The 26,046-nt window shown below is 37.3% G+C and overlaps 1 protein-coding gene across 4 annotated transcripts in view; it reads left to right on the plus strand.

Annotated features, from left to right (window-relative positions):
- FSTL5 (follistatin like 5) overlaps positions 1-26,046 on the plus strand; it is a 322,446-nt gene that overhangs the window by 241,427 nt on the left and 54,973 nt on the right. For all 4 annotated transcript variants that reach the window (XM_037377605.1, XM_037377621.1, XM_037377613.1 and 1 more), the window contains exons 9-10: positions 9,920-10,081; positions 12,254-12,388. In XM_037377605.1, the coding sequence (XP_037233502.1) occupies positions 9,920-10,081; positions 12,254-12,388 (297 nt within the window). The remainder of the gene's footprint in view (positions 1-9,919; positions 10,082-12,253; positions 12,389-26,046) is intronic.

A 26,046-nucleotide genomic window follows, 5' to 3' on the forward strand; every position in this document is an offset into this window, starting at 1 on the left:
TGATATGAATATCTTTCATTGATATTCACACCAAATGCAGCTTCCAAATTACTTTGTCCTTTAATACAATTCATTCTTCTTCCAATAGCCTTTTTATTTGACTTTCTGTTGTTAATATTTTTCACACTTCAAAATACTTTGATGTTTAGTGGTGGTTTGTGGTTTTCTTAACATGTTGTCTCTGCCATTGTGTTTCTCCAGGAAATTGGCTTAAAGTATTGGTCCATCCATCTCTCTAAAATATTTTTTTTCTGGTGTCTTACCCTCCTGACCTCCAACACTTGTAAATGGAGTGTCCTCCGTGAGCCAATACATGGCATCAACATCTTTTGCTCCTTCAAATTTTTCTTGAGAGATTGTTTTGAGTTATTTAAAAGGTCAGGTAGAAAATACTGGCTAAAGTAAGACAAGACTGAAGTGTCATTTACTCATATTTTAATTCCTGCAGACATAGCAGAATAATTGGTGATTGAGCACAATAGAAGGTCCTTGACCAGCTTTCTCCTCCTCTGTTTTATGTGTGCTTTACCCTAATTTATTAAAAAAAAATAATATTCTTGGCAGGTTCCCTGCCTATCTCAATGTGTTAATAATCTTGAAGAGGTGCATTGGAACAGTTAAAATACTATGATTCTTCATGTTTCTGTTAGTTCAGCACACAATGAGGTAAAACTCCACTTAAGTTGGAGAAAGTTTTCTCTGAGACTAGAAAACCAAGAAGCATAATTTGAGAGAGGTGAAGGACAACTGCAGATTTTTCTGGTGACAGCGTGTCTGTCAGAAAATTGTATTTTTCATCTGGAAACCACTGTAAACCTTTGTGGTGCCAAAGGCAATCACTACTGTTACTCCTTTTTATCATTCATATAAACTTAAAGTTGTCTAACAAATTGACAGACCATGTTTGCTCTGCTCAGAGAGCTGCTGTTCCACAAGTCAGCACTGGAGTGGTACCTTCCAACATGATTTTGGATGCTGAGTATTTGGGGAGCAAGGAAAAGGGGAAAGAAGTCCCTTTGAGCAATAGGATCATTTGTTTGGCATATTGTGGATAAACTGAGTGAAAACCATTGAGATTAAAAATCAAAAAGAACGCTCTTCCACAGTTTAGATCTGTACTTCTAAGCAGTAATCTTCCTCCAAAGCACAGGCATGATGGTCAGTGCTTGTAGCTTTGATAATGACTAATTAATATTATGATATTTCTATTAACAAGAGAGTCAGACAAAAGGTTTATGTGATAATTGAAGCTTCACTGACCACAAAGATCCAGTGTGAAGGTTCAATGAAAACAATGTAACTGGATTTTATGTTCTTTCTTTATTTCCATTTGTGTAAATCTGTATATTTTTAGGAAAAAAACTATATTTTACAGCAACTAGTTTGCTAATACTATATTTTTATATATTATGTATATATATTATATTATATATATTAAATATATATAATTTTTATTTATTTTTCTTTAAGATTAAAATCTTCAGGAATTTTTTGAGTTTTGAATTGACTGGTACAGTAGTAAAGAATAATGAGCTTCCTTTGGAGTCTTAACAATACAGATAATGCGCACTATAAAAGACATGGTTTATGGTGAGAAAATTCAGTCTAATCTTATACAAATAATATGGTAAAGTAACTGTTGCAAACAATATTACAATAAATTGTTATTTAATCCTTTTTCGTAAAAAATATTAAAAAAAGAACCAAAACCAAAGTTTTAATAGGGCAGGAGTAACTCTTTCATTAAACGCTAAGCATTAGAGTTTACATAATACTTAGAAACTTTCAAAGTGTATCATTTTTTGACTAAATGATTCTGAGGCTATATGACTATATGAATCTGAGCCTGTCATTTTTATTTTTTACTTTTTTCACCATATATCTGTGATATTGAAATCCATTTCATTACGTATTTTTCCTTTAGTGTTCTTGACATCACATGTCATAAATCCCATGGATTAGAAAGTCTATTCTCAGATAATGATAGGTGCATGTGATGGTCTTAGTATCACTGAAAAAAAAAGAGCTATGTAGTTCAGTCTTCCAAAAAATATTTATAATAGTAAGTCCATAATTTGTTAAAATCTGTCTTAATTTGAATTTCAGAAGGATTTGTATCATTACCCCTATACTTATTAGCCTCTGTTTTTTTCTGCAGCAGCCATTTAAAAGTTTATAGGGGAATGCTGGTAAAGTTCTTCTAAACAAAGTAGTAAACAGTGATCAGAGCAAGAAATATGTAAGAAACTCAGATATTCTTGTGATATGGGTTGTTGTATTTGGTAGGGGGCCACCTGTCTCTAAAATGCCCTTTGGTATTAACATATTCGGTTAAGCATGTCATATGTTAATGTTAGCTATTTAGGACAATGGAACCTTATACATCAGTTAAGTGAAAAAACATTTTGAATAATAAAACCAGATTTTTTTCCCTTATGTTTATGTTATCGGTTAAATTAATTAAAAGAGCATTATTAAAAATAATCGATCTTTTTGTTATTACAGTTCTTGGGATTACACAAACATGGTATCTACATCTGACTCAAAGTCTTGAAAATTGCTATTGAAAAACCTGAAATACCTAGAAAGTTTGTGTTTTCTCATTAACTTTATGTTTATCGAGTTACAGATCTATGCTATCCATAACCAGAGATGTTATATTATTGATCTCATTGGCAGTTATAGACGTGATACCTAGAGGAGTTTAAATACTAACTTTTTATAACTCAGTTTTGCTGTTTTACAAGCTTTTATGTGTCATAGCCTAGATTTTTAAAAGTATAAATTTGAAGAATTACACTGTTGGGAAGCTCTTTCTCGATAAACAAAATATCATTAACCATATTACAAAGAAAAAAGAAGACCGCCTTAAATTCAACCCTCTCTAAAAATGATATGCGTTTATGGTGTATGTTACAAATCGGCTTAATATATACATAGCACCGATGTGACATTTTCCTTTCTGTTTATATATTAACAATGGTATCCTACTCCTGAGCTTTCACATTGGTTTACAAGGCAAGTTCTTTGCAGAGAGGTGAAAAGAATTATCCCCACCTTAGTTCCAAGACAAAAGGCCAACAGTTTTGGTACCTTAAAGTGAAGAAAGGACGCCTAGCCAGCTATAAATCATTGAGTCATAGTGTCTGAAGAATTGTTTACCACCTTTGTTTTTCCAAACAAAGTATCTCGGCTTTATCAAAAAGAAGAGTTATCATATACAGTAATAGAAGAACCTAGCTCACTATATATCTTATGTTTGTTTCTTAAACACGTGCATTCTCCCCTGACTCCAGACAGCTTGAACAGACTATTTTCTCTCTTCTCCCTGCCCTCCCCCCAACCTATACCAGACTGAAATAATCTTTAGAGGGGTTTATAGCAATTTAAGATGTATTGAATAGTTACATATTCACCATATGTGGAACCAACAGTCTCACATGGCTTTCTGAACTAAATTATAAGGGATGTACAGATCCATTCAATTATGTATTATACATGATTCTGCTAAATGCAGTCATGCAGTGTCTTTCCTTCCCTCTCTTTTTAACCTATGTAATGAACCCTCATAAAGAGGTAAGTAGGCTGCTTTAGATTAAGATATGAGAACATACCTCTCTGAAAGTCAGCATAAGCAATCACATTATTTGTGTAATTAAAATTTTCTTTCTGGTAATATTTATGGTCAGTTACACAAAAAAGTGATTTAAATGAACCCAAAGAGTTTACATCAAACCCATCATATCAAATTAACTTTTTAAACTGAGCCCACACTGCAGTAATATTTTAATTGCCTGCATGCCTCAGGTGAATGGTTCTTGGTGGCATATTAAAGGTAGGCTCTAGGGTAATATAAAATAAAAAAATACAATGCAAAACAAGGGTTCAAAAACTTTTCTAATTGTATACTTAACCTATCAGACATAGATTTGCTGATGAAAGTAGGAAATGGCAGCAAATGGAGGAAAGAGAGGGCAAGAAATAAACTGTCATTCACAGGTACCTCTGTGTGTGGGAAAACATTGCTAAAGAGAACAAGATCTACTACAGAAATATGAGATAGTAGAAGAAAACTTAGACTTGATTTCATTTGAGCAGGTCCTCACCTTCCCATATCCTGACCATTGATAGTTAATTTAGCAACAATAGCATCTTGTGATGCAGGGTTTGATTTTGTTTGTTTAGGAAGTATTTGATAACAGTTACAGTATTTGCTAGAACTTTGCTAAGAGTAAAGTTGCCCTAAAAGTATCTTCTGCCTTTTCCTGATGGTGAACTAATAGATATTTTTTTTTTATATTCTATGAAAATTCACCAGAATTGAACTAATAAAAATTTTCTTTTTATGCACACTCAGTAAAAGTCTGTCAAGGAGTGATAGTTAAATACCCATAAGATTTTCTGTGCAATGAGAACAGTTCACTGGCACAAAAAAGATGAGAAAGATCCTATGCAGTTAGAATGCAGTGAGTTGCAATGCCTTGCTGTTAGGCCTAAATGTTGTGTTGCTGAGATGCTTGAGAGTATTAAATGACAGCAGTTGTGTCTCCAAGGAGAAGCAGCTTCTTGCTCCTCAAGGCAAGGTAGAGAAATAAACTATTTGGCTTTGATGCAGTGGGGAATCTGCAACAGGGGGTATAATTTCTGTCAAGAAATGCTGATCAGGGCAGACATGAAATTTGGACCCTGGGAAGTGTGGCAGAATAAGGCTGTCAGCAGAGGTACTGACAGAGGTTCAGGCCGAGTGAGGCTCGGTCTGAGGAACACAGCAGGGAAGGCAAGGTCTGGGTATGGAACACAAATCCTGCGGGAAGGGACACAGAACACGGAAGAAATAGAAGGGAAGCAGGAATGGGAATGTCATGCTTGAAATGAAAAGTAGAGATCTGTGTCTGTAAAAGCAAAGTCCCTTCCAAAAACTCAATACAAACCTGTAATCCCTGATTTTTATGTGCCTTTGCTCTCAGCTGGTAGTCTAAAGAATTAGCAGCCATAATTTTCACATTTTTAATCTTCCTCCATCTTCTTTAATTGTATTTTTGCACTTTGCACATTGGGATTATGTGTAATTTTCCATGTATGTTATTTGAAAAGACCCTCATCTCTAACTGGGTTTAAAATATCCCTGAAACGGACTGATTTTTACATCCTATCTGAGACACAGTACACTTGTGTATTTCTTGCAACGTAGAAAATCTCAGGCATTTCTGTGCTCTAATAGGACAGCATGCTGGGACATTTCTTGTAAACGGTTGGATAGCATTTGAAAATATCTAATCTCATGCCAAAATAGGTGCAGTTAATTTTTGATCTTGTTATCTTCTTTCATTATCAACTGATACTTCATCCTCTACCCAGCTGTGTTTTGTGACACCAACTAAGTATTCCACATTTTTAAAGCTGCTTTAAACAAAACTTTGGAGAATAGGAAATACACTTCTTTAACCTTCATTACAGTTAATTCTTTTTATTGTTAGAAACAACCTCAAGCAAGTTCTCTCTGTACATAATTAAAGATAAAATCAATAGTTATTCATCTAAAAAAACCTATACAGCAAGATTTTAAAATCTTGCTTAATCAGCGATTATCAATAGGAATATGTGCGTTGTGACATCGTATGCCCTCTGTCTGCCAATACTGACGTGTGGAATGAGACAGGTTTGTAGTTGGCAAGCATATTCCGCAGCAAGTTTCCAAACCCTGGAAAAGTGATGTCAGCACTCGGTGCTGTGTAACATCCTCGCTGGTGGCGGCTGAGGCGAGCAGCTCTGGTGCTGCACAGCGCTCTAGCATGGTGTGCAGGGGGTCCCCGCACTGGGGAACATCGGGGAGCCAAGGGAGCCCCCAGGAGCCCCCGGCTTACATGGCAGTGGCTGATGGGACTCAGACAGGGCCAGGAGTAACGGCAGCCAAGCCCCCACAGGTGTATAAAAGAGAACGCCAGGGAGCACCAGCAGCTGGGAGGGCTACCAACAGGCCAGGAGAACAGGGCCTGCACCCCACCTTCCCAGCACCCTCGCTTGGTAAGTGTGAGGTTCTGTAAGTAGAACCAAACAATAATGAGGGTAATGGTTCATTTAGCATGGAGGTATCGCCATGGTTACGTCAGCCTGCTCCCCACATTAGAACAGCTTCCATAAAGACAGACAGACGGGCCATTGTCACAGGGGACCCTTCTGAAGGGAGCAGATGGCCCAGTGTGCGGACCAGACCCATCTCTTGGGCAGGTCTGCTGCGTCCCTGGGGCCCGGATTAAAGGTGTGAGGAGAAAGCTTCCTACCCTGGCACAGCCCTTGGATAATTATCTGTTACTGGTTTTTCAGGTAGGCAGCGGTGAAGTTGCAACGAGAAGTCGAGAGCAGTCAAGAGAGACTTCAGGGCCTTGGGATGACTGGTGAGGGGATCGGGGGCACAAGCTGTGCTCCCCTCTGTCCTGCCGGCTGCAGGGAATGGTGAGGGAAGGAACGGCAACAGCCAGCAGCTCAATACCTGGCTCCGAGCCCGGCGTCACCGGCAGAATTGTGGGGTTTTTGATCATGGGTTGGTCTACACGACACCAGGGCTGCTGGTGACAGACGGGGTACCCCTGTCTCAATGCAGGGAAAGGGTCTTTGCACAGGAGTTAGCATGGCTCATTGAAAGAGCTTTAAACTAGATTTGAAGGGGGAAGGGGATAAAACCAGGCTCACTAGAGATGAGCCTGGGGGCAGCATACCAGTGTTCAAGGGGTAGTGTGCTAGCAAGGTCCTCCAGTCTGCTGTCTAAGTGCAGGCAGGGGGTGGAGATCCATGTGGCAGCAAAAACACAAGGGTTATTGGTGTGATAGAAACCATGGAAGCGTCTGAGAATGGTCACATAGGAATTAGGGCTTCTCCCCCCAGTAAGGTGGCAGGATCAGTAGCCCAGCTGAAGTGCATCCACACCAATGGCCATGCCCAAGCACACAGCATGGGCAACAAACAGGAGGAGCTGGAAACCATCGTGCAGGAGGAAAACTATGACATAGTTGCTGTCATGGAAATATGGTGGAGTGCTGCAGTGGATGGCTATAAATTCAGAAGAGATAGGCAAGGAAGGAGAGGCAGTGGGATAGCCCTGTATGTCAGGGAGTGTTTTGATTGTCTAGAGCTTAATGATGGTGATGACAGAGTTGAGTGTTTATGGGTAAGAATCAGGGGGAGGGCCAACAAGGCAGATGCCATGGTGGGAGTCTGTTATAGACCACCCAACTAGGATGAAGAGGCAGAGAGGCAAACAAAATATTCCTTAAGCAGCTGGTAGAAGTTTTCATAATACTAGCCCTTGTTCCCATGGGGGACTCCAACTTACCAGATGCCTGCTAGAAATACAATACAGCAGAGGGGAAACAGTCTAGGAGATTCCTGGAGTGGAAGATAACTTCCTGACACAGCTGGTGAGTGAATCAACTGGGGAAGGCATCCCACTGGACCTGCTGTTTGTTAACAGTCAAGGATTTGTGAGTGATGTGATAGTTGGAGGCTCTCTTGGGTATAGCGATCATGAAATGATAGAGGTTTTTGATTCTTAGAGAAGTAAGGAGGGAGGTCAGCAGAACTGCTACCTTGGACTTCTGGAGAGCGGGCTGACGTTGGCCTTGGGAGACTGGTTAACAGAGTTCCTTGGGAGGCAGTCCTGAAGGGCAAAGAACTGCAGGAAGGGAGGCACTCTTCAAGAAGAAAATCTTAAAAACACAGGAGCAGGCTGTCCTCGTGTGCCAAAAGATGAGCTGATGGAGAAGTTGACCAGCCTGGTTGAACAGAGAACTTTGTCTGGAACTCAGGGAAAAAAAGAAAGTTTATGACCTTTGGAAGAAGGGCCAGGCAACTCAGGACTACAAGGATGTCATGAGGTTATGCAGTGAGAAAATTAGAAGGGCCAAAGCCCAAGTAGAACATAATATGACTACTGCCATAAAAGACAATAAAAAAAGTTTCTATAAATTCATTAACAACAAAAGGAGAGCTAAGGAGATTCTGCATCCTTTATTGGATGCAGAGGGAAACGTGACAAAAGATGAGGAAAAGGCTGATGTACTTAATGCTTTCTTTGCCTCAGTCTTTTATAGTAAGACCTGTTTTTCTCTGGGTACCCAGCCCCTGAGCTGGAAGACAAGGACAGGGAGCAGAATGAAGCCTCCATATTCAAAAGGGGAAACAATCAGCAACTGGCTACATCATGTAGGCACACACAAGTCTATGGAGCTGGACAGGATCCACCCAAGAGAACAGAGGGAGCTGGCAGAAGTCCTCACCAAGCCACTTTTCATCATTTATCAGCAGTTCTGTCTAACCAAAGAGGTCCCAGTTGATTGGAAGTTAGCCAATGTGATGCCCACCTAAAAGAAGGGAAGGAAGAATGATCCAGGGAACTACAGGGCTGTCAGCCTGACCTCAGTGCTGGGTAAGGTGATGGAGCAGATCATCTTCAGTGTTATCATGCGGCACATACAAGACAACCAGGGGATCAGGCCCAGCCTGATGAATCCTATGAAAGGGTACTGTCAAGCACTGGAACAGGCTGCCCAGGGAAGTGGTGGAGTCATCATCCCTGAATATTTAAAAGAGATGCAGATGTGGTGCTTAGGGACATGGTTAAGTGATGGACTTGACAGTGTTCGGTTAATGATTGGACTCAATGATCTTAAAAGTCTTTTCCAACCTAAATGATTCTATGATCATGATGATGGGGCAGAGTTGTGTCTTCAGCAGGTTTGCAGATGACATCAAACTAGGAGTGCCTGATACCCCTGGGGGTCATGCTGCCATTCAGAAGGAACATGTCAGTCTGCAGAAATGAACTGGCAGGAATGTCATTAAGTTCAACAAGGAGAATTGCAAAGTCCTACACCTGGGGAAAAACATCCCATTGCACGAATATATGTTGAGGGCAACCCAGGTAGAAAGCAGTTTGACCAAAAAGGACCTAGGGGTCGTGATGGGGACCAGGTTTAACATGAGCCAGCAATGTGCCTATGTAGTGAAAGAAGGTAAATGGTATCCTGGGCATAGGAGGTTCTGTGTGAACATCAGGAAACACTTTTTTTTACTGTAAGGGTGATGAAACACTGGCTTGGGTTACCCAGAGAGGTGGTAGACTCTCCCTCCTTGGAGATACTCTAAAGCAGGGGTCCTCAAACTACGGCCCGCGGGCCAGATACGGCCCCCCAGGGTCCTCAATCCAGCCCCCAGTATTTACAGAACCCCCTTACCCCCCCACCCCCCCCACCAGGGGCTGAGGGGGGAAACCAAGCAGCCACAGATGACTGCCTGCCACTTCATCTGCCTGCCAGCCCACTGGTTAAAGTTTGAGGATGCCTGGCTAAAACCTAGATTTGGTCCTGGACAACTGGCTCTAAGGGACCCTGGTTGAGCAGGGGCACTGGAAAAGATGACCTCTGGATGTCCCTTTCAGCTTCAACTATTACATGATTCTGTGGTTAAATGTTTTGTATAGGTAAAACGGATTGCTGATAGGTGTTTTGGATGCAGGGAAAGGTGGGGATGAAGTGTTAAAGAAAGGGTTTGTAAAACAGGGCAGTTACAATCTCTGTACATCACATCATAACTTACTGGTTGTACACTATTCATATTTTATAAATAAATATAAGGAAACATAAAAATCTTAGTACTTAATCCCAAAGTATTGAATTAGAATTCAGGCTTTTTTCATTGATACCACAGGCAGTGAATTGAGGATTTTCTCACAGAACATTCTTTCTGCTTCATAAATTTACTGTGATAGAGTTCAGCATTAAATGTCACTGAATATGTGACTAATACCACCTCTGTGTGTTGTTATATATAGCTGCAGGAGCCTTCAGAATTGCTTAGAATTCTTTTTTCTTAAAATGAAAATAATACTTTTTTTCTACTAATTGTAATTTTTTCCTGCCTTCAGTTCCACCAGTCATCCGAGTCTATCCAGAGAGCCAGGCAAGGGAGCCAGGGGTGACGGCTAGCCTGCGGTGCCATGCTGAAGGTATTCCCAACCCACAACTTGGTTGGCTGAAGAATGGAATTGATATCACTCCGAAGTTATCCAAACAGCTAACTCTTCAAGGTAAAGGGGCATATTTATTGTTTTCTACAGGTTGAGAATGCTCTGTCAGTGCATCCTTTCTGTACTAGTTGTCCTTCCTACATCATTTTAATCAAGGGTTGAAGTCTAAGCTAAAATATTTCATAAGATATCTTCCAGTTACTCCCCAAGGCACACATCTTCTCTGCTTTCTTTTTGTTAGAATAACAGTTGTACTTACTGGCAGGATTACCAGCAAATTCCAATATGCTCTTCTCTGTTGTTCAAAAAAGTGCAGCCTCTGAGCAGAGCAAGCAGCCCAAGACCCAGTCCCAACCTGGTATTAGAATTTGCCCCTACAACTATATTAATGCCATTCAACGAGTATTCAACACTAATACTTAAAGTAAGAGGCAATGTTTTTTTTCCTGTAAGGATTTATTCTAATGCATTTATATTGATCTAGTTATTTTTCATGAGTCCAAATTTAAATATAAATCAGAACATAGACCAAACTTTACTTGTACTGCAGCTCAGTTGAAAACAGAAGGTTTTTTTAACTGGTAGGAATCTTAGTGTGACTTGGGGACCTGGTGGCAGAAAGGACAGAAGAAGAAATACCTGAAATGCATGTGCTGTTTTCTGAGGGGTTTCAGACAGCCTCCAGGAAAGTGCAAAGACACTGCACACACAAGGAGAAAGAAACAGACAAAACAAAACCAGGAAAACCAAAGCAAAAACACCAAAACCAAACCCAAGCCCTAAAGTAAAGTCTTATTTTTAATCAACAATAAAGTTTATTAAATAAATAAATAAAGAAAGAATAAAAACCAAACTGGTATTTATGAATCTTCTGTGAATCCTCAGGGCTCAGCAAATTCAATGAACCTGCCCAGCACAAAACCTTCTAGCTTCTGCAGTCCTTCTGGTGATTTTTAACTAGCCATAGCAAAAAAAAAAAAAAAAAAAAAAAGTAATGCTGTCATTGTTCCTTTCAAAGCCTTCTCTTGTTCATCTGCAGAAACAGGATGTGTGTTATGATAAGACAGTAGTCAGCGTGAGAAACAGCAGAGCAGGCAGACAGCAATGCTTCTCTGAAGAGAGTCTTACATTCCCTATAGGTGTCATAGTCCTCTGTTCTTTAATGGCCCTGTCTTCTGGGTGTATATGAACAATTACCTTGCAGAAACACTTTCAGCAATGAGCAGAAAGTGATGTACTCCTCTTCCGTAGTAGCACCCTGTTAATTACTCCTGTAGGGATTTGAGTGGATTTTTTTTCCCTCTACCTCTGTATCGTATATTTGAGATAAATAAATAAAAAGGTTTCTTCTCCAAGCAAAATACATTTTCTAGAATATTATTATTTGAAGTAAAATTTTGAAAATCTCATTGTGTTTTCCCTGAATTTTTCCCAGGTTGAACTATCTATGTCTTAGCTTCAAGCAAAAGGTGGTTTAAGAGGAGCATTACACCATAACCTGGTGCCTTCTCTTGTCCATACTTCAGAATACCTATAAAGCTGTTTTTGTCAGATAGGTCTGACAGTTGAACAAGTATACTCTACTTAAAATGCATTGAATCACATCATTATTCACAGCACATTATTTAAAATACTTTTGCCTGTGAAACCTGGACTGTTTGTTGACATTCCTGCTCAAGCCGACATACAACTAATTCATGGTTTCCTTGGACTCCTACGCTGATGTAGGTGTAAAATTCCAATGTGCCTGTTTTCTTCTGTTATTACACTGCATTCACACACACACAAAAATGAGGTGCCTGCTAGAAACAGATAATTTTATTAAAATTATTATTTATGTTTTAACTTTAGCCCATTATGTTCCATGGAAGCTTGGGTTATTTTGTGTAAAGTCAGTGATAGTGGCAACTGACCAAATGCAACACAATAAAAACATAGCATTTACCTGATTTTAAAGACAGTGATAGTCATTTAAACATATATAAAACCTCAGGCTGATATTTGGCTTTGAAGTGCAAAATCAGCTGAGGTATTCCAGTTATCCGTGAGATAAATAATAGTGCATGGAATTCACTAGCCAGTTGAATACATTTAGATTAGTTTGGCATGCATCCAAGTTATGAACTCAGAAATGAAAATGGCTTAATTAGCATGAGCGGAAAAAGCCTTCTGAATGTATAATCTGAAAGCACTGTAGCATGTCCGCCTGCTGAATTTTTCCTCTTCTTTCAGCAAATGGTAGTGAGGTTCACATCAGCAACGTGCGCTATGAAGATACAGGAGCGTATACTTGTATTGCAAAGAATGAAGCAGGGGTGGATGAAGACATTTCTTCTCTTTTTGTAGAAGATTCTGCTCGGAAGACCCGTAAGTATTACGAGAAGTATAAAAATACATGTAGCCCTCACTTAAACATTAAATTCATATTAAAAACTATGAAACATTGAATACATTAAAGTGAGAATGTGTAGATAACTTGATTTTAAAAAAGTTTACGTAATGATATCCAAGAGTCATCGAATGCAGAGTGTGTAATCTGAAGTTTATTTAAAAGTAAAATGAAATCTCTGATTCATTCTGTGAACTGACATATTTTTCACTTTGCTGTTAAAATTTGGATAGCTTCCTCATGATAGATGTGTTGTATATGAAGGGAATATGAAGGGAAAAAGGAACTGGATGCCTGAATAAGGCAAAGCAGCAGTAGTCATGGTGTTGTTTCTAGGGCTTGATGGTAGTGTGGGAGGAAGACTTTTTCCAGTCTTTCTTCCTGTATGTTCTTGAGGTAAACCAAGTGTCAAATTTGGCACTCATGACATGAGAGTCATCACAGGACTTCATCTCACCTGCTGGAGTGCTTAGCAGGTCCAAATCAGTTCCAGCCTGCCCATGCTGCCTTGTGCCTGGATAACCGTGGCTCTCCAGAAATGCGGAGCAACAGTGATCACATTCATTTGCTAAGTTGGGAGTTCAATGTGCCAAAGAAATCTCTACCACTACCAAGATGTAGCTTCCTTTATCCTCTGTTGAATGGTAGTGGGTCCTATAAACCTTGTTTACCTGCCATTTATCTGCCTTGATTCTTCTTTCCCCTTCCATTTCTTTCCTCTGCTCAGAAAAATGCATTCCTGAGTTTACACTTCACCTGTTTGGTTTTGCCTTTTTTTTTTTTTCCTTTTAAATATGTTACTTTAATGACTACTACATATTGATTAGAAGTAAATCTAGTAAAATGATAGTTATTTTTACTATTGAGTCTGATTGCATTAACTTAAGGCATTCCCGTTCATCTAGAAGCTTATTCAACAGTGCCAAGTACTTGACGGAAGATACCAGAGGCAGAATTAGTAGCGCTGGAAACCTGCCTGACACTTCCTGTGACAAGATACTGAGTTCAGCTACATGGGGGTTTATTAAGCTTTAAACGCTTCAGAGGAAGTCTTCCATGCAGGAAAATTTTATAATTCAAATGTTAATATCTTTACTTAGCTGCTTTCAGTAATACTAATTATAACTGTCATTTCAAAAGTCTTAACTTGTTTTTTTTTAACTGTCATGAAAATGACTCCTCAGACATTCTGAGAAGGCAGCTGAGGATAAATAAATTATTTGATCATGCTGAATTTTTAGTAATCCGGTGATACGAAGTAGCTTGGTCACCTCCATTTGCCTTCTGCAGTCTGTGAAAACTGTGAATTTTGCCAAATTACAAAACTAGAATTTGTTTATGTTTGGTTAAGATTTGTTTACCCTTAACAAGAAAACATTTATATACACCTGTCCAGTTTCCAAGATTTTTAGTTACCTAATTGTCGTATCCTCTAAAGAACTGATCTGTGGCGATTATGCAGAAATAGCTACACCTATGCAAAATCCTGTTTTCAGGAATTGTAATGTGATACAGTAATTTTAGATCAGCTAACTACAGGATTTGTAAAATCACATGCTATGGAATGAGCACCACTTGCAACAAGTGCTTTAAAATCTACTGGCAGTAAGTTATGATGACCATCAGTGTCATGAAAGATGTGAATGAAGGAAGACGTAATATAAACCCAGTTACTTCTAAGACAATCCAAAAGACATAGTCTAATTTCTTCCTATAGAAGTCATTTACTCTTCAAGTTCTGTGGTGTGTATTGAGGGGAAGAACTTTACCATTGTGTTCCCTGATGTCTAGACATGGTTTCTTAAAAATTGGTGAATTTGTGAATACATATATAGTCCATAGCTGCATAATTACATTATTCAAATATAGGTGCAATAGCTGTTTACATGAGATGCTTACTTTGATACTCTGATTTGCTTGCTTTGGCACAGAAACCCATTTCTGTACATGCAAGAAGATTAAGCTAGATACTAATAAAAAAAAGTAGTTACTATCAATATCATTATCACAACTACATGAATAAACTGCCTTCATGGGTACAAATTTTCATACAAGCAATTTAAAAAAAAAGCTTCTGTTTTAAAAAAAGTCCCTTGACAGGGAGGAGTTGCTAGCATTAGAAAACTGAGATTAAGAGAAGGTCTTTATTATTAACTCTTCTCTGCTTGTTTTTATATTTCTCCCAGAACATGAGTTCATGCAGCCGATTAGGGATTATTAGGGAAGAAAATGACACAGGTAAAACCATCTGGATAGGATTGCGGGCTTTTGTTCCCCCACCTACACATTTTAAACACAGTACTACTACTACTTTAATTTAAAACCTGCTGATTCGGTCACACAAGTTACACTCTAAAGATAGTCTCTGGTGATGTAAATGTGATTTCATATGATCTGATATAGAGTATGCCTGTCATAGGTGACATTTTTAAAAATAATTTTGCTTTTATCCTCCTTTAAGAGAATAAAGCAGATGTGTTTACCTTTATAATTTTTTATTCGTCCCCCTCTCCTTACTGAAGTACTCCCTTTTGGAATTCTTAGGATATTGCTTTGAACGAAAGTAGAACACATTCTCACTAGCTTGTCAGTTAATCTGAATTTGTATACTTTTTATGTGTTACATAAGGTAGAAATCATAGCAAAATAAAAGAACATTGAGTTGATTGGCTATTGAGAAGGTAGTGAGAACTTCTGCAGTGGAGCTCAAAAATGTAAAATACAATTGCACTGCACTGAGCCTGATAGTCATTTTTTAAGCCACCTAATGAATTCGGGACGTGGTTCCGTCTTTACCAGTGTATGGATTTTATTTCCTAGAAATTTTAATAGTCAAAGGAAACGTTCTCTTTTGTACTTATCTGACCCATTGTTTATATGCATACAAAAGCTTTTGGGTTTTAATGCTACTTTGCATGATAAGCTAAATTTTTGGTAGTTATCAGCGGAATTTCATTTTCAACACATCCCAAATTTGTTATGCAGAAAACTCAGCACAGTGCTTTGAGAAAACTTTAATATATGTAGTAAAAAGGGCATGACTAGCTCGTTCCTTTGGGAACAGGTGGTATAAACAGCTCCTAAGATAAAAGTTTATATTTTCTGGCACCTCTACCTAAAATAAAACTAGTGCCATTATGGATAAATAGATTGTTAAATAATAAGCGAAGCTTTCCTTCACCTGTGTGGCTAAAAGTGTTAGCAGATTGCTAGCTTTCCAAAATTCACAGCATTGATTAGAGGCATCTGATGCATCTGTCTGTATTATAAACAGAAAAGAGAGTGAATGGCAAACCTATACTGAACACACTGTGGGAAGTGTGATGCTAATAGCAAAGTTAAAAATATGCAATGTAGATTATGACTTAGGGGTGTCAGGACATTGTTTATTTTGAAGTTTGCAGTTTCAGAAATTTGAATTCCAGTTCCCATGAAAAATCAACATATTTTAATGATAATGATTTATCATCAAGGTGGTAATTTGAAATAGAAGTGAATGGAAAATACTGTAAAACTGCTTTCTCATCCAGAGCTGTTCAGTAGATGCCAGCACTGAACACTGAACCATCGTTCTATCACACTTAAGTACAATTTTTAATAGTGGATGACAGACTCAAGAATAGTTTGACCTCTTGTTAACACGTCAGCCTTTTCCAGTGTGCACTAAAAATAAAACTTCTGAAAACATGCTTATGCTTTCATTTTGGCATTGTCTCAGGTAAGAGGAATTAAATTTTCTTTAAAATACCTTAAGTTCAGCATTGTCTTTTACCAGTTAACTCATTCTGTAGCTAAAATTTGATATACTTAATGTGTCCAAACACATGCACACTTTTTGCTAGATTTTTGAAGTTGTAATGGAAATTTTTAGTTTATATTACCTATATAAATACTTTTACAAGTACAAGTGATAAGCATCTGGTCCTGTCTATTATCAGATTCTGTTTAATTCCTCAATGTTGACCATTTAGACTGAAGCATTCTTTTAGTGCTGGCTGTCTCAAACAACAGTTTTTTTATTGCTTTTAGTTTTTAATTTTTCTGCTAATATACTGTGGTCAGTCCTAAAAGAGATATTAGGAAGAAAACATGATTTCACTCATGTTAAAAAATGCTACGCCATTTTATTGAAAGATTTGTACATCACACTCTGGGACTTGGTATTGATGGTTCATGCAGCGAGATTCTAACTAGAACATATGGCAACAAAAACAATGTGTTTGACACAGTAAAAATCTCCAAGCAGTCACTGATCTATACAGTGGGGTGACACTTCTTGGGAGTTCAGTAGAGTTCTGAAGATACTATTTGCACTCAGTAGACCCAGGCTTTAGGACTACCAGAATAGAGCAGATTCTCAATGTATCTGCTTTTTCTTTGCTCTATGGACTTACGTAGATGTGAAAGTGAGGTTAATTTTCTTCTTACGCTCTTGGCTATTCTTGGCTCTTTGAGTGGTCCTCCAAGTAGCATCCAAGGAAAGGTAGGTAAGGAGGAATAAGGCTGAGTAAATTGAAGAAGTTAAAGAGACCTGGGGAGAGGGGCAATGGAAGAGGCCAATAATGTGAGGAAGAAAGGGAGGACACAGGTAGCAGCAGGTGAAAGAGGACAGGTTACTGAGACCATTTAAACACTGCAGGAGAGAGGATGGAAGGAAAAGGGATAGGAGCACAAGGGCAAAGTGATCCTTAAAAGATACATAATAATCCTCTATATAAGATGTGGAATTGCATCCAGGAGTATCTAGTCACTTTAATGTCATTACATTTTTGTGATCACACAGTGACAGTGTATGTCTTATACTGCTGCTCCTTTTTCATCCACGTGGACAACACCACCACTTCTAGTACCAATCAGAATAAATAAGAGTGATATCTGAGAAACTGAACTTTATACTGTTCTAGTAGGTGGAACATTGTATTTAACTTGCCTTTTTAAGAAATAAAGCATATTGGAGTGTAAATGTATATTAAAGGAAAATCTGCAAGTGTGAAAAGAATTAGTCAAAAGAAGGTTTTTAGGTAGGAACAGTCTGTAGTGTGAGATAATTTTGATAACATTTATTTATCTAGTTGTTCATGTATCATTTTGACCACCTCTGTCAGTAGTTGATTTCCCTGATCTATGTGTCTAAATGCAGTTTTACTATTTAAATGCTCAGTAATTCTTCTTTAGGCTTTGAAGTATTCTGCTTCTGTGTCAGACCTGAAGGTCTTGTGTGTGTGAAAGCCTGTCTGCTTTTTCTAATAGCAGTCGCTGCAGAGCCAGTTGTGGAGAGCCTGACTGTCTTCTTGAGAACGTCTGTAGGCATTGGGAGGTTGCTATTAGGTGCTCCCAAAGCCGCCTGCTCTCCAGGCTGCACAAGCCCAGTTCTCTCATTAATGTTCTTCCTGGTGTGCATACATTTCATATGGTCTTTGTTCTCCTGTCTTCTTCTCAACAGGGCCCTTGCCTGAGAACTTCTAGGTTTTGTAAAATCTGTTGGAAAATCTATATTTTAATCTGAGAAGATTTAGCCTTAAGTAAATGTTTCAAGAAAATGTTCTCCTGTGACTGGAAACTACTTATGATCATTATGACATTTTATACCCACTAGATTATTATTTTTTTCTGTATTAATTAGCATCTTAAATTAATAAAGAGGAAAAAAAAATAATTACCTCTGTAATTCTTGTGCCTTTTTGGCTCCTTATATACCTTTTCAGAACATTCATTTTAAAGTATCATGAGTTTGATAGTCAACAAGAGCCATGCAGCATATACAGTGAATAGATCTGTATATCCTACTCTTACAACAGGAGCATCTAAAATATTTCTGAATGCAAAAACTGTGCTGTTTTAAAAACTGTTCTCTAGAGACTGGAAACTTTTTGTGCTGTGAATTACATTTTCCCTCAATTTTGCAGTTAAAGCCATCAAGAATGAGCTAGTTGGTCTGGGTGATAGCTGGATAACCCCTGCTGTGACTGGTGAAAACATTCTGGGGATTAACAACCTGCTCTAAAGCTCATTGAAGACAGCAGAGTCTCCCCTACTGTCATGATCCCCTAATAATACCTGAATTCAGCTGTGCTGGAAGGAGCCTCTGGCGTAATCACATTTATAATACAACTAGCAGTTTAAAATCTGGTTTTAGTTTCATTCCAATGTAGCTTGATTTTTCAGAACATATATTTAATGGATTCATAGATTTAAGCATGATGCAACCATTTCATCTAACGGTATCTTCTCAATTTCACAAGATTGCATCCTGCTCTGCCTCAGTACAGATTTAATGCTTTGTTTGTCTGAAGTGTATCCTCCCAGAAATGTATCTGCTTGAGTTAGAAAGACAGAGTCAGGGAATCCCTTGTTTCTCTTTGTATTTTGCTTTACTAATTAACCAGTTTCAGTAATGTGGAATAATGTTTAGTTTTCATATTGAAGCCAGTTTTTCCCTCAGTTTCTTCCTTTGATTCTCAGTTTTTCCCCAATAAATTGACCTCAAGAATTCTTGCCCTATGAATATACCATCATTAAATATTGATTATTTACTCTCAGATGCACTAAGTAGATGTTTCTCATAATAAGATGGTTACCATAGGACTCAGACGGTCTCCTTGCCTAGAGGATTGTAATTGATTTTGGTATGGTTTTCTTGAAAAATGGGAACGGCTCTTTGCAGAAGGAAATTTATTATTTGAATCTTTAATGTTCTGGAGAAAAAAATAGAAATTTGGTAACATTTTACTTCCATGTCCACTGATCCCTTGTCATTTTTTTCCAGCAGTATCAGCAGTGGAAGTTTATGTTTATATACTACCTGCCCTATATCCTATCAGGCCTCACTTTCCAAATCCTGTGCCTTCCCACCTTCTCAGCCCCCCACTGGAAACATCAACTGTATTATGTTTCCCTAGATGTCTAAATTTACATTTGGCTGTATCAAAATGTAATCATTTTAGCAATGTACTTGAAAAAGTAATTGAAACAACTTTTTGAAACTGTCATTTATCATAACAGGTGATTTGCAGGCTTCTTAGGAAATTATTTTATGTTTGTTTACAGATCATTGATGAAAATGGTTTAGACAACTCACTATCCATTTCTCTGGACACATTCCAGCACTGTTGTCTTCACCTTTACTAATGATTTAACAATGAAAGCTACTTTTTCAGATTAATCAATTTGGCAGTTTTTATTCAATTAACATGTACTTTACTACTATAGTATAACTTGTTTAATCAGAATATTCTGTGTTAACAGATCAGATGTTTAGCAAAATTCCAAGTTACATCTGTATGGATTTTTACATTCCAAACTTATAATTGCATCTGAAGAATATAATCAGGTTTGTTTGGGGTGACCTGGTTTCCGCTAGAATGTATTAGCTGACCTATAATCATATTCATTTCCTTTGATTTCTTACTGAATTGAATTCTGTGCGAGTGTTGTCTATTCTTTTGTCTGGGATATACACTTCAGTCTAACCTGCAGCTACTCAAGTTACCAAGTTCCAAGGAGTGGGGGAGCTTCTAGGGGCATATGTAGCAGTACTCCTCTTGAACTTCATGATATAGTCTGAAAATTATTCAAAACTAATAGCACCAGACCAAACATCTGAAACAACTTTTAGCAAGTATTTTTATGTACTTCATTTGAACCTTTTTATTTTAAATGTTTGTCTTGACTACACATAATTTACCCTCTTTGTGGTTCCTTTGTAAGGTAGAAAGTATTTAATCAGCCTCTTCTTTTAATTATTATCCTGCTTCTGTGAAAATAAGGAAAAATATTTATAGAGGTATATTCTCAATGGAACATTAAGAAAAAACGTTCATATCAGTCCAATTTAAACCTTGAATAATTCTGGTATCACAATACTTCTACCTTGAGCAATCGTTTGTGGTGATTTCTGGGTCCTTTGCTGCTGCATTGATGTAAAGGAATGTCAAGCTGTTGGAACTTCATCTGTTAGCACAAAAATGGAATGTTAATTGTAACTAAAGCTGCTACTTTTCTTGAGGACTGATATTTCTCTCTTTTTGTAAATAGGGTCCTTATTCTAGCACTCCAGCATCTCTACAGTAACTGATAAAGGTGGCTTTTCATTTTCTAGCTTGCAGTACATGCAGATGTACTTTAAGGAATTTTCAAACATTTTAGTAACTGATAGCTTTCTCCTCCATACTACTGGATTTAGCAGCATTTAAAGCATGAGCACACAAGCTGACAGGCCCACTGCAGATTTATGTTGATGGCTACCTTTGATAGTCACAAACACAGATTTGGATCAACCCAACTCCTTGAAGCCATAAGGCAAATGAAAATCATCATCCTGATCTTGTTGAAACACTATGGGGAAGCAGAAGAATTCAAACGTAGACCAAAGATAATTTGACACGGTGTCTTGACAATACACTTATGAGGAAGATTGAGTTGGCAAGATGTTGCTGCCGTTTTTCTTGATACAAAGTACAGTAATAATCACAAATAGAGGAAGAAGGAATGGCAACTTCCATCTGTGGAATTTGTTTATTTAGGTTAGATTCAGGTAGTAGTAGGACCAATGGAATTGGTCCAAATTTCATTTTTTAGTCAAAATAAAGTTAGCTGAATGTGGAATATAATGCATAGCTAAGGACTATAAATAAATCATTTTATAATCTTAAAAAAAGGATAGGAAGGAAAAATTATAGTAGCATGGGAATATTTAATTGAAATAATGGAATAGAGACCATCAGTGTAATCTATAGATCTAAAAAAGAAAATCTGGCAGTTCAGAAATCAGGAAAATAAAAAAGAGTGATCATCAAAGACAAGGGAATATTTCCAGGGTGATTTTCAGATACTTAAAATTCATATACTAGTAAAATATTTGGAAGTGAAGTAACTTTAAAAATCCATTGTTGGGGTTTTTTTTATCTTCTTCTTTCTCAATGACTTTGACAGGTATATTTATCAGTTCTGCTTTGGTTTCTTCTCAGTTTCAATGTAGCATAATCCTATGGAGCTAGTCATAGATCATGAAAACATGTTCTGTTCCCTTTAAACAGTGTTGTGGGTTTATTGTTGTTTATTTCATTTTCTGGTTTTTAGAATATTTTCATTCTCTTAATGTTTTCGAAAACTTCATTTTATAAAGTGCAGTTTAGTTTACTATTGATTAGTATGACTTCTTAAGTATTTCTCTAAAATTTATTGAGGCATATGTGTGTACCTTGGGGAGACAACTATCATGATAGAAAATTATCAAGTAATGCTATTAAGGCATTTTCAAGACCAATTTGACAGTACTTGATGATATTTTAATATTTGGTTGCTTTTACTCTTGGTCATCCATCACGGACTCTTGTGTTGCAAAGCAACCTCTCCTACAGATTCCGACTAGTCACAAAAAGCAGGATTAAAATTATCTGCCTTATGTACTGTGTCTTGTGATTAAATTTAAAAAATAATATACCCGTTCCATACCACTAAGTAGATCTATTTCTAACTGTGCCATTTTTGTGTATTACCTAACATAGACCTATTACCTAACAAGGGATTATGTGATCTGAATGCTACTGACTTGACAGCTTTATGGCCATCATAAGCAACCAGGCATCTCCACTGTCTAGAACTTGGAATGAGACTGAAAGCCTTTTGACTATGATTTATGGCCTAAATTTTCTCTGAAAGCCTTTATGCAATGTTAATAGAAGCTTCCTGTCATATCTTATACTGAATGGTACCTATTTACCTAATTTCTTCAGAGATAATTTATGCTGGCATTTAATTTTATGGCAGAGCTAAACAAGTTTATATTTGTTGACAGCATCAGAGGCAAAGACTTTAAACTTCCATGTATAGGGTAGAAATTCAGCTCATGAACCATTTTTTCTTCCTGCTAGTGTAGACTGGTTTGAGTTAATGTGCTATGGGAAGGGACTTCAGCATGATTAATTATAAAGATTTATAGAAAATAAATCAATGAACAATAAGGTAACATGGTCATATTTGACCAAATGCAGTTAACTTTGACATATAACTTCTGAACAACAGTTTAAGAGTCATAAAAACAGATATTTAGTTATTGTATTAATCTTACATGAGATTAAAGTGCATGTCACATAAGAACAGAATGGAATTTTGATAGAATTTGTATTGGCATAATTACTTCACAAATTGTTGAAGCAAGCAACAGATAACTTCAGGAAAAAAGTTTGCTTCATTAAAAAATAAGGTTTATAGGTAATTGTATATAAAACCAACAAATCTGAATTTCTTATGAAATAAGAATAAAATTATAAGCAGATATGTGCATATATGTTTCCAGTCTGCTTGATAGTAGAAGTTGAGCAAAAAGTAAATCACCTTAATCTCATCCTCACTTTTAGCACTATTATTTTTTAAAATAAAAATGATAATTAAAACCTTGTGTGGCTCAGCAACCAGATAGTAATGATGGTATAGATTTACCCTGTAACATAAAGACATGTGTTTATACATTAGAGATACTGGAAAAAAGAGTAAGATACATTTTCTTTATGATGTGTATATGATTAGTAAGGACGGTGTTCGTGGCTATCAATGAAGTAAGCAGAGAGCATCCCTTGAAACTTGAAATTACTTTTTTGTACAATTAGAAGTATAGCAGATTATGGTGGCATAATTGTGAAAAATAACATTGAATTCCACGCTTTTGCCATTTGGCCTTATTGCATCTTCTTCATTGTCCTATTGTCTATTACATCTGCTTGTGACCTCTTGCCATTATGAGATTGAAGGCTTGGAAAGGGACAGTGATTTCTGATGTGGCGGTGCAAAGTCTAGCATAATGAGCTGATATAAACCTGTTGACTGTTATTTATCAGCTGTTACCTTCTTAGAGAAATTCAGGTAAATATTTCCATAATTTTAAACACAAGGCTTGTGTTTTGTTGAGACAAAACCCGGAGCCCCCAACAGTGGTTCTATATTAATGAAAAATCATTATTTGCATTCAGAAGATGTCAGTGGTTCCAACACCCCACCCCGCACCCCACCCCCCCATTTATCAGAATAATACAGAGTGCAGAAAAGATGGCTTTCTGCTGTTTTTCCCTCTTCTTAAAACCATTTTAAACTGGATTTTTCTTTTAGTGCAGAAAGCTAGGAAACTTCTCAGGTGTTAAAGTTTTATTGGATATCCACTTTTTTTGAGTGCCAGTGCCACAAAATAACATTTTATGGAAATTTATTATTTTATTTTCATCATACATAACGCTAGAAGAAAAGAAAGGAAATTTTCAGATTATTTAACCACACATACATAAAATCGTTGCAAAAGAATGTCAGTTTTTAATTTAAAAGAAAAGTTTTTTAAAAGTTAAAAGATTTTAAAAGTGCATTCAACATCTTCTTGCATAATGACCACTGATGCATGTGATGGACAGAAAACTGTTTCTGGAAGAAAACGAAGTATTGTACTTCAAGAACAGGTTTCTTTTCTGAATCTTATTGCCCTGATCTTGTTTTTCTTTGGATATATATAGTATTCTGTACTGATTACTGATAATGTGAACATGTAATTATATGGCCAAAAGGGAGCAGAAGAGCTAAATCTAATCTCCAAATTCACTGAATGTCATTCTTAGCAAAATATCTATGTACATATATATATACACACATATACTTTATTTCCAATTCTTATGCCTTAAATGTTTGAGAAAAAGAAAAGCAAGGAGGAAGAACACTGTAGTTGACACAGTTGAAAGCTCTACCATTGGCTGTTGAGACAGAAAGGTGAATGTAATGACATTTATTACCAATGTGATAAGGAGTAGGATAAAGAATTTATTTGGAAAGTGACATTGTAGTACTCTGTTATTCATTTAGTAACAGAAATACCATGGGGTTTTGCAGTTGTTGTTTTCATCCAAAGAGGATAAGAATCTGTACTGCTGTTACTGTCTGCTGCAGAATTTCATGAATTACTAAGGACAGAGTTTACTGAAAAATGTGCAACCTATTACTGTTCAGCAAACACACAAAATGAATAATGAAGAGTAGGCTTTCGGGTGTTATATTAGCTACTCATAATCAAAGGCTGGGTCTGAGCACAAAAGCATATAATAGCTATGTAAGGGCCATGAAGAGTGGTATTTATGGAGCTGTGTGTGTTTAAAAAAAAAAAAAAAGTAAGATATCCTCAAACATGGATTCTCCCCTGTTCTGCACTGAGTAGGTGGGGGGAGAGGGAGGCATGGTGCAGGCTTCTTTTTGGATGTCAATATAAAAGGCCCAGCAACAAATGGTGTAATAAAATAGCTGCTTTAAGGTAGAGTAAAAAGAGGAATAGCAAGTAAATCTCACATCTCTTCAGACACTGGGTACCCTGCATGCATATGGCATCAGACAAACTCCAGATGGATTTTCCCACAGCATGCTGTGCAGATCCCGTCCATGGAGAGGTTCCTTCTCCCTCCCATATTATGGCGGCTTTTATCTTGTTTGACAAACAAAACCATATATCTTCTGACAGGTCACAATGTTACCTCTGTCATAACACCCACCAGTGTGCAGTGCAGTCTGTTACAAGCGTTGTGGCATATACCCTTGCAGCAGCTACCCATGCTAACACACAGGCTTCTCAAGCCTTACGTACAAGGCCCGATGTAGCAGACATAGCCTACTCAAGGTCACTAACTCCTTGAGTACAGTATCTTCTGCAAGGCTCTCAGTACATCTCCTTATATTATTTAATAACTGTATGTTGTCTGAATACCCTCCTTTTTATACATCAGGGAAATAAAGCAAAGAGAAGATGGGCTGTGTTCTGTCTTAAAACCAAAAAAAAATTACTAAAATCTATCAATAATTATGTACTTTTACGTCTTGAAGTTTATAAATGTGTGAGAATTGAGTATAGGGTCTGGCTACTAAATACGTGAATTTTAGCTTAACCATAAAGGAAGGTAAAGAATATGTTTCTTAGCATACTTTCCATCTACAGATGTTGTTCTTGATCCAGCATTACAGTCTTTATTTCAAGACTGGACATTTTTCTTGAATAGAAGTTATAGGACCTATTAAAAAATGTGAGGTTTCTTGATCTCTATTAGGTGAGCAAAGCTCAGAACCACACATATCATTTTGCATTAACACAAATTAATGTGTTCTGTACTTAGCATCTTAAGTCATTTCATTTGATGCTGTGTAGTTTCACACCGTTGAATAATTGTAATTACTTTTTATTTTCATTCCTATGTCATCCCTAGAAAAAAGACTGATAAATAGTATAATTTTATGGCTAAATGTATAGGGTCTCAATGCCATACATTACATGGTTCTTTCCTGACAATGTGAAGGGAAAACTAATTTTAAAGAAGATCCTCCAGGTTGCCCTGGTGAAATAAATTTGCGTTATTAAGACATATAAGATGAAATAGACAAGCATAGAACTGTCAACTGACTGTAGAGCCACTGTCTGGGCATGCAGGGATAAAAGAAGTGCCAAAACCCATCTGGAACTGAATCTGGTGAGGGACATGAAGGGCAAAAAATGGGCTTGTATGAGGACATCAGCATAAAGATGGCTAGGGAACATACGGACCTGCTGCCGAGTGGGGCGGGGGACCTGGTGATAAAGGGCATGGAAAGAGTCAAGTTGTACTGAAGGTCGTCTTCACCTCAG

The sequence above is a fragment of the Falco rusticolus genome, chromosome 1 (assembly GCF_015220075.1).
Source record: "Falco rusticolus isolate bFalRus1 chromosome 1, bFalRus1.pri, whole genome shotgun sequence".
NCBI classification, from domain to species: Eukaryota; Metazoa; Chordata; class Aves; order Falconiformes; family Falconidae; genus Falco; species Falco rusticolus.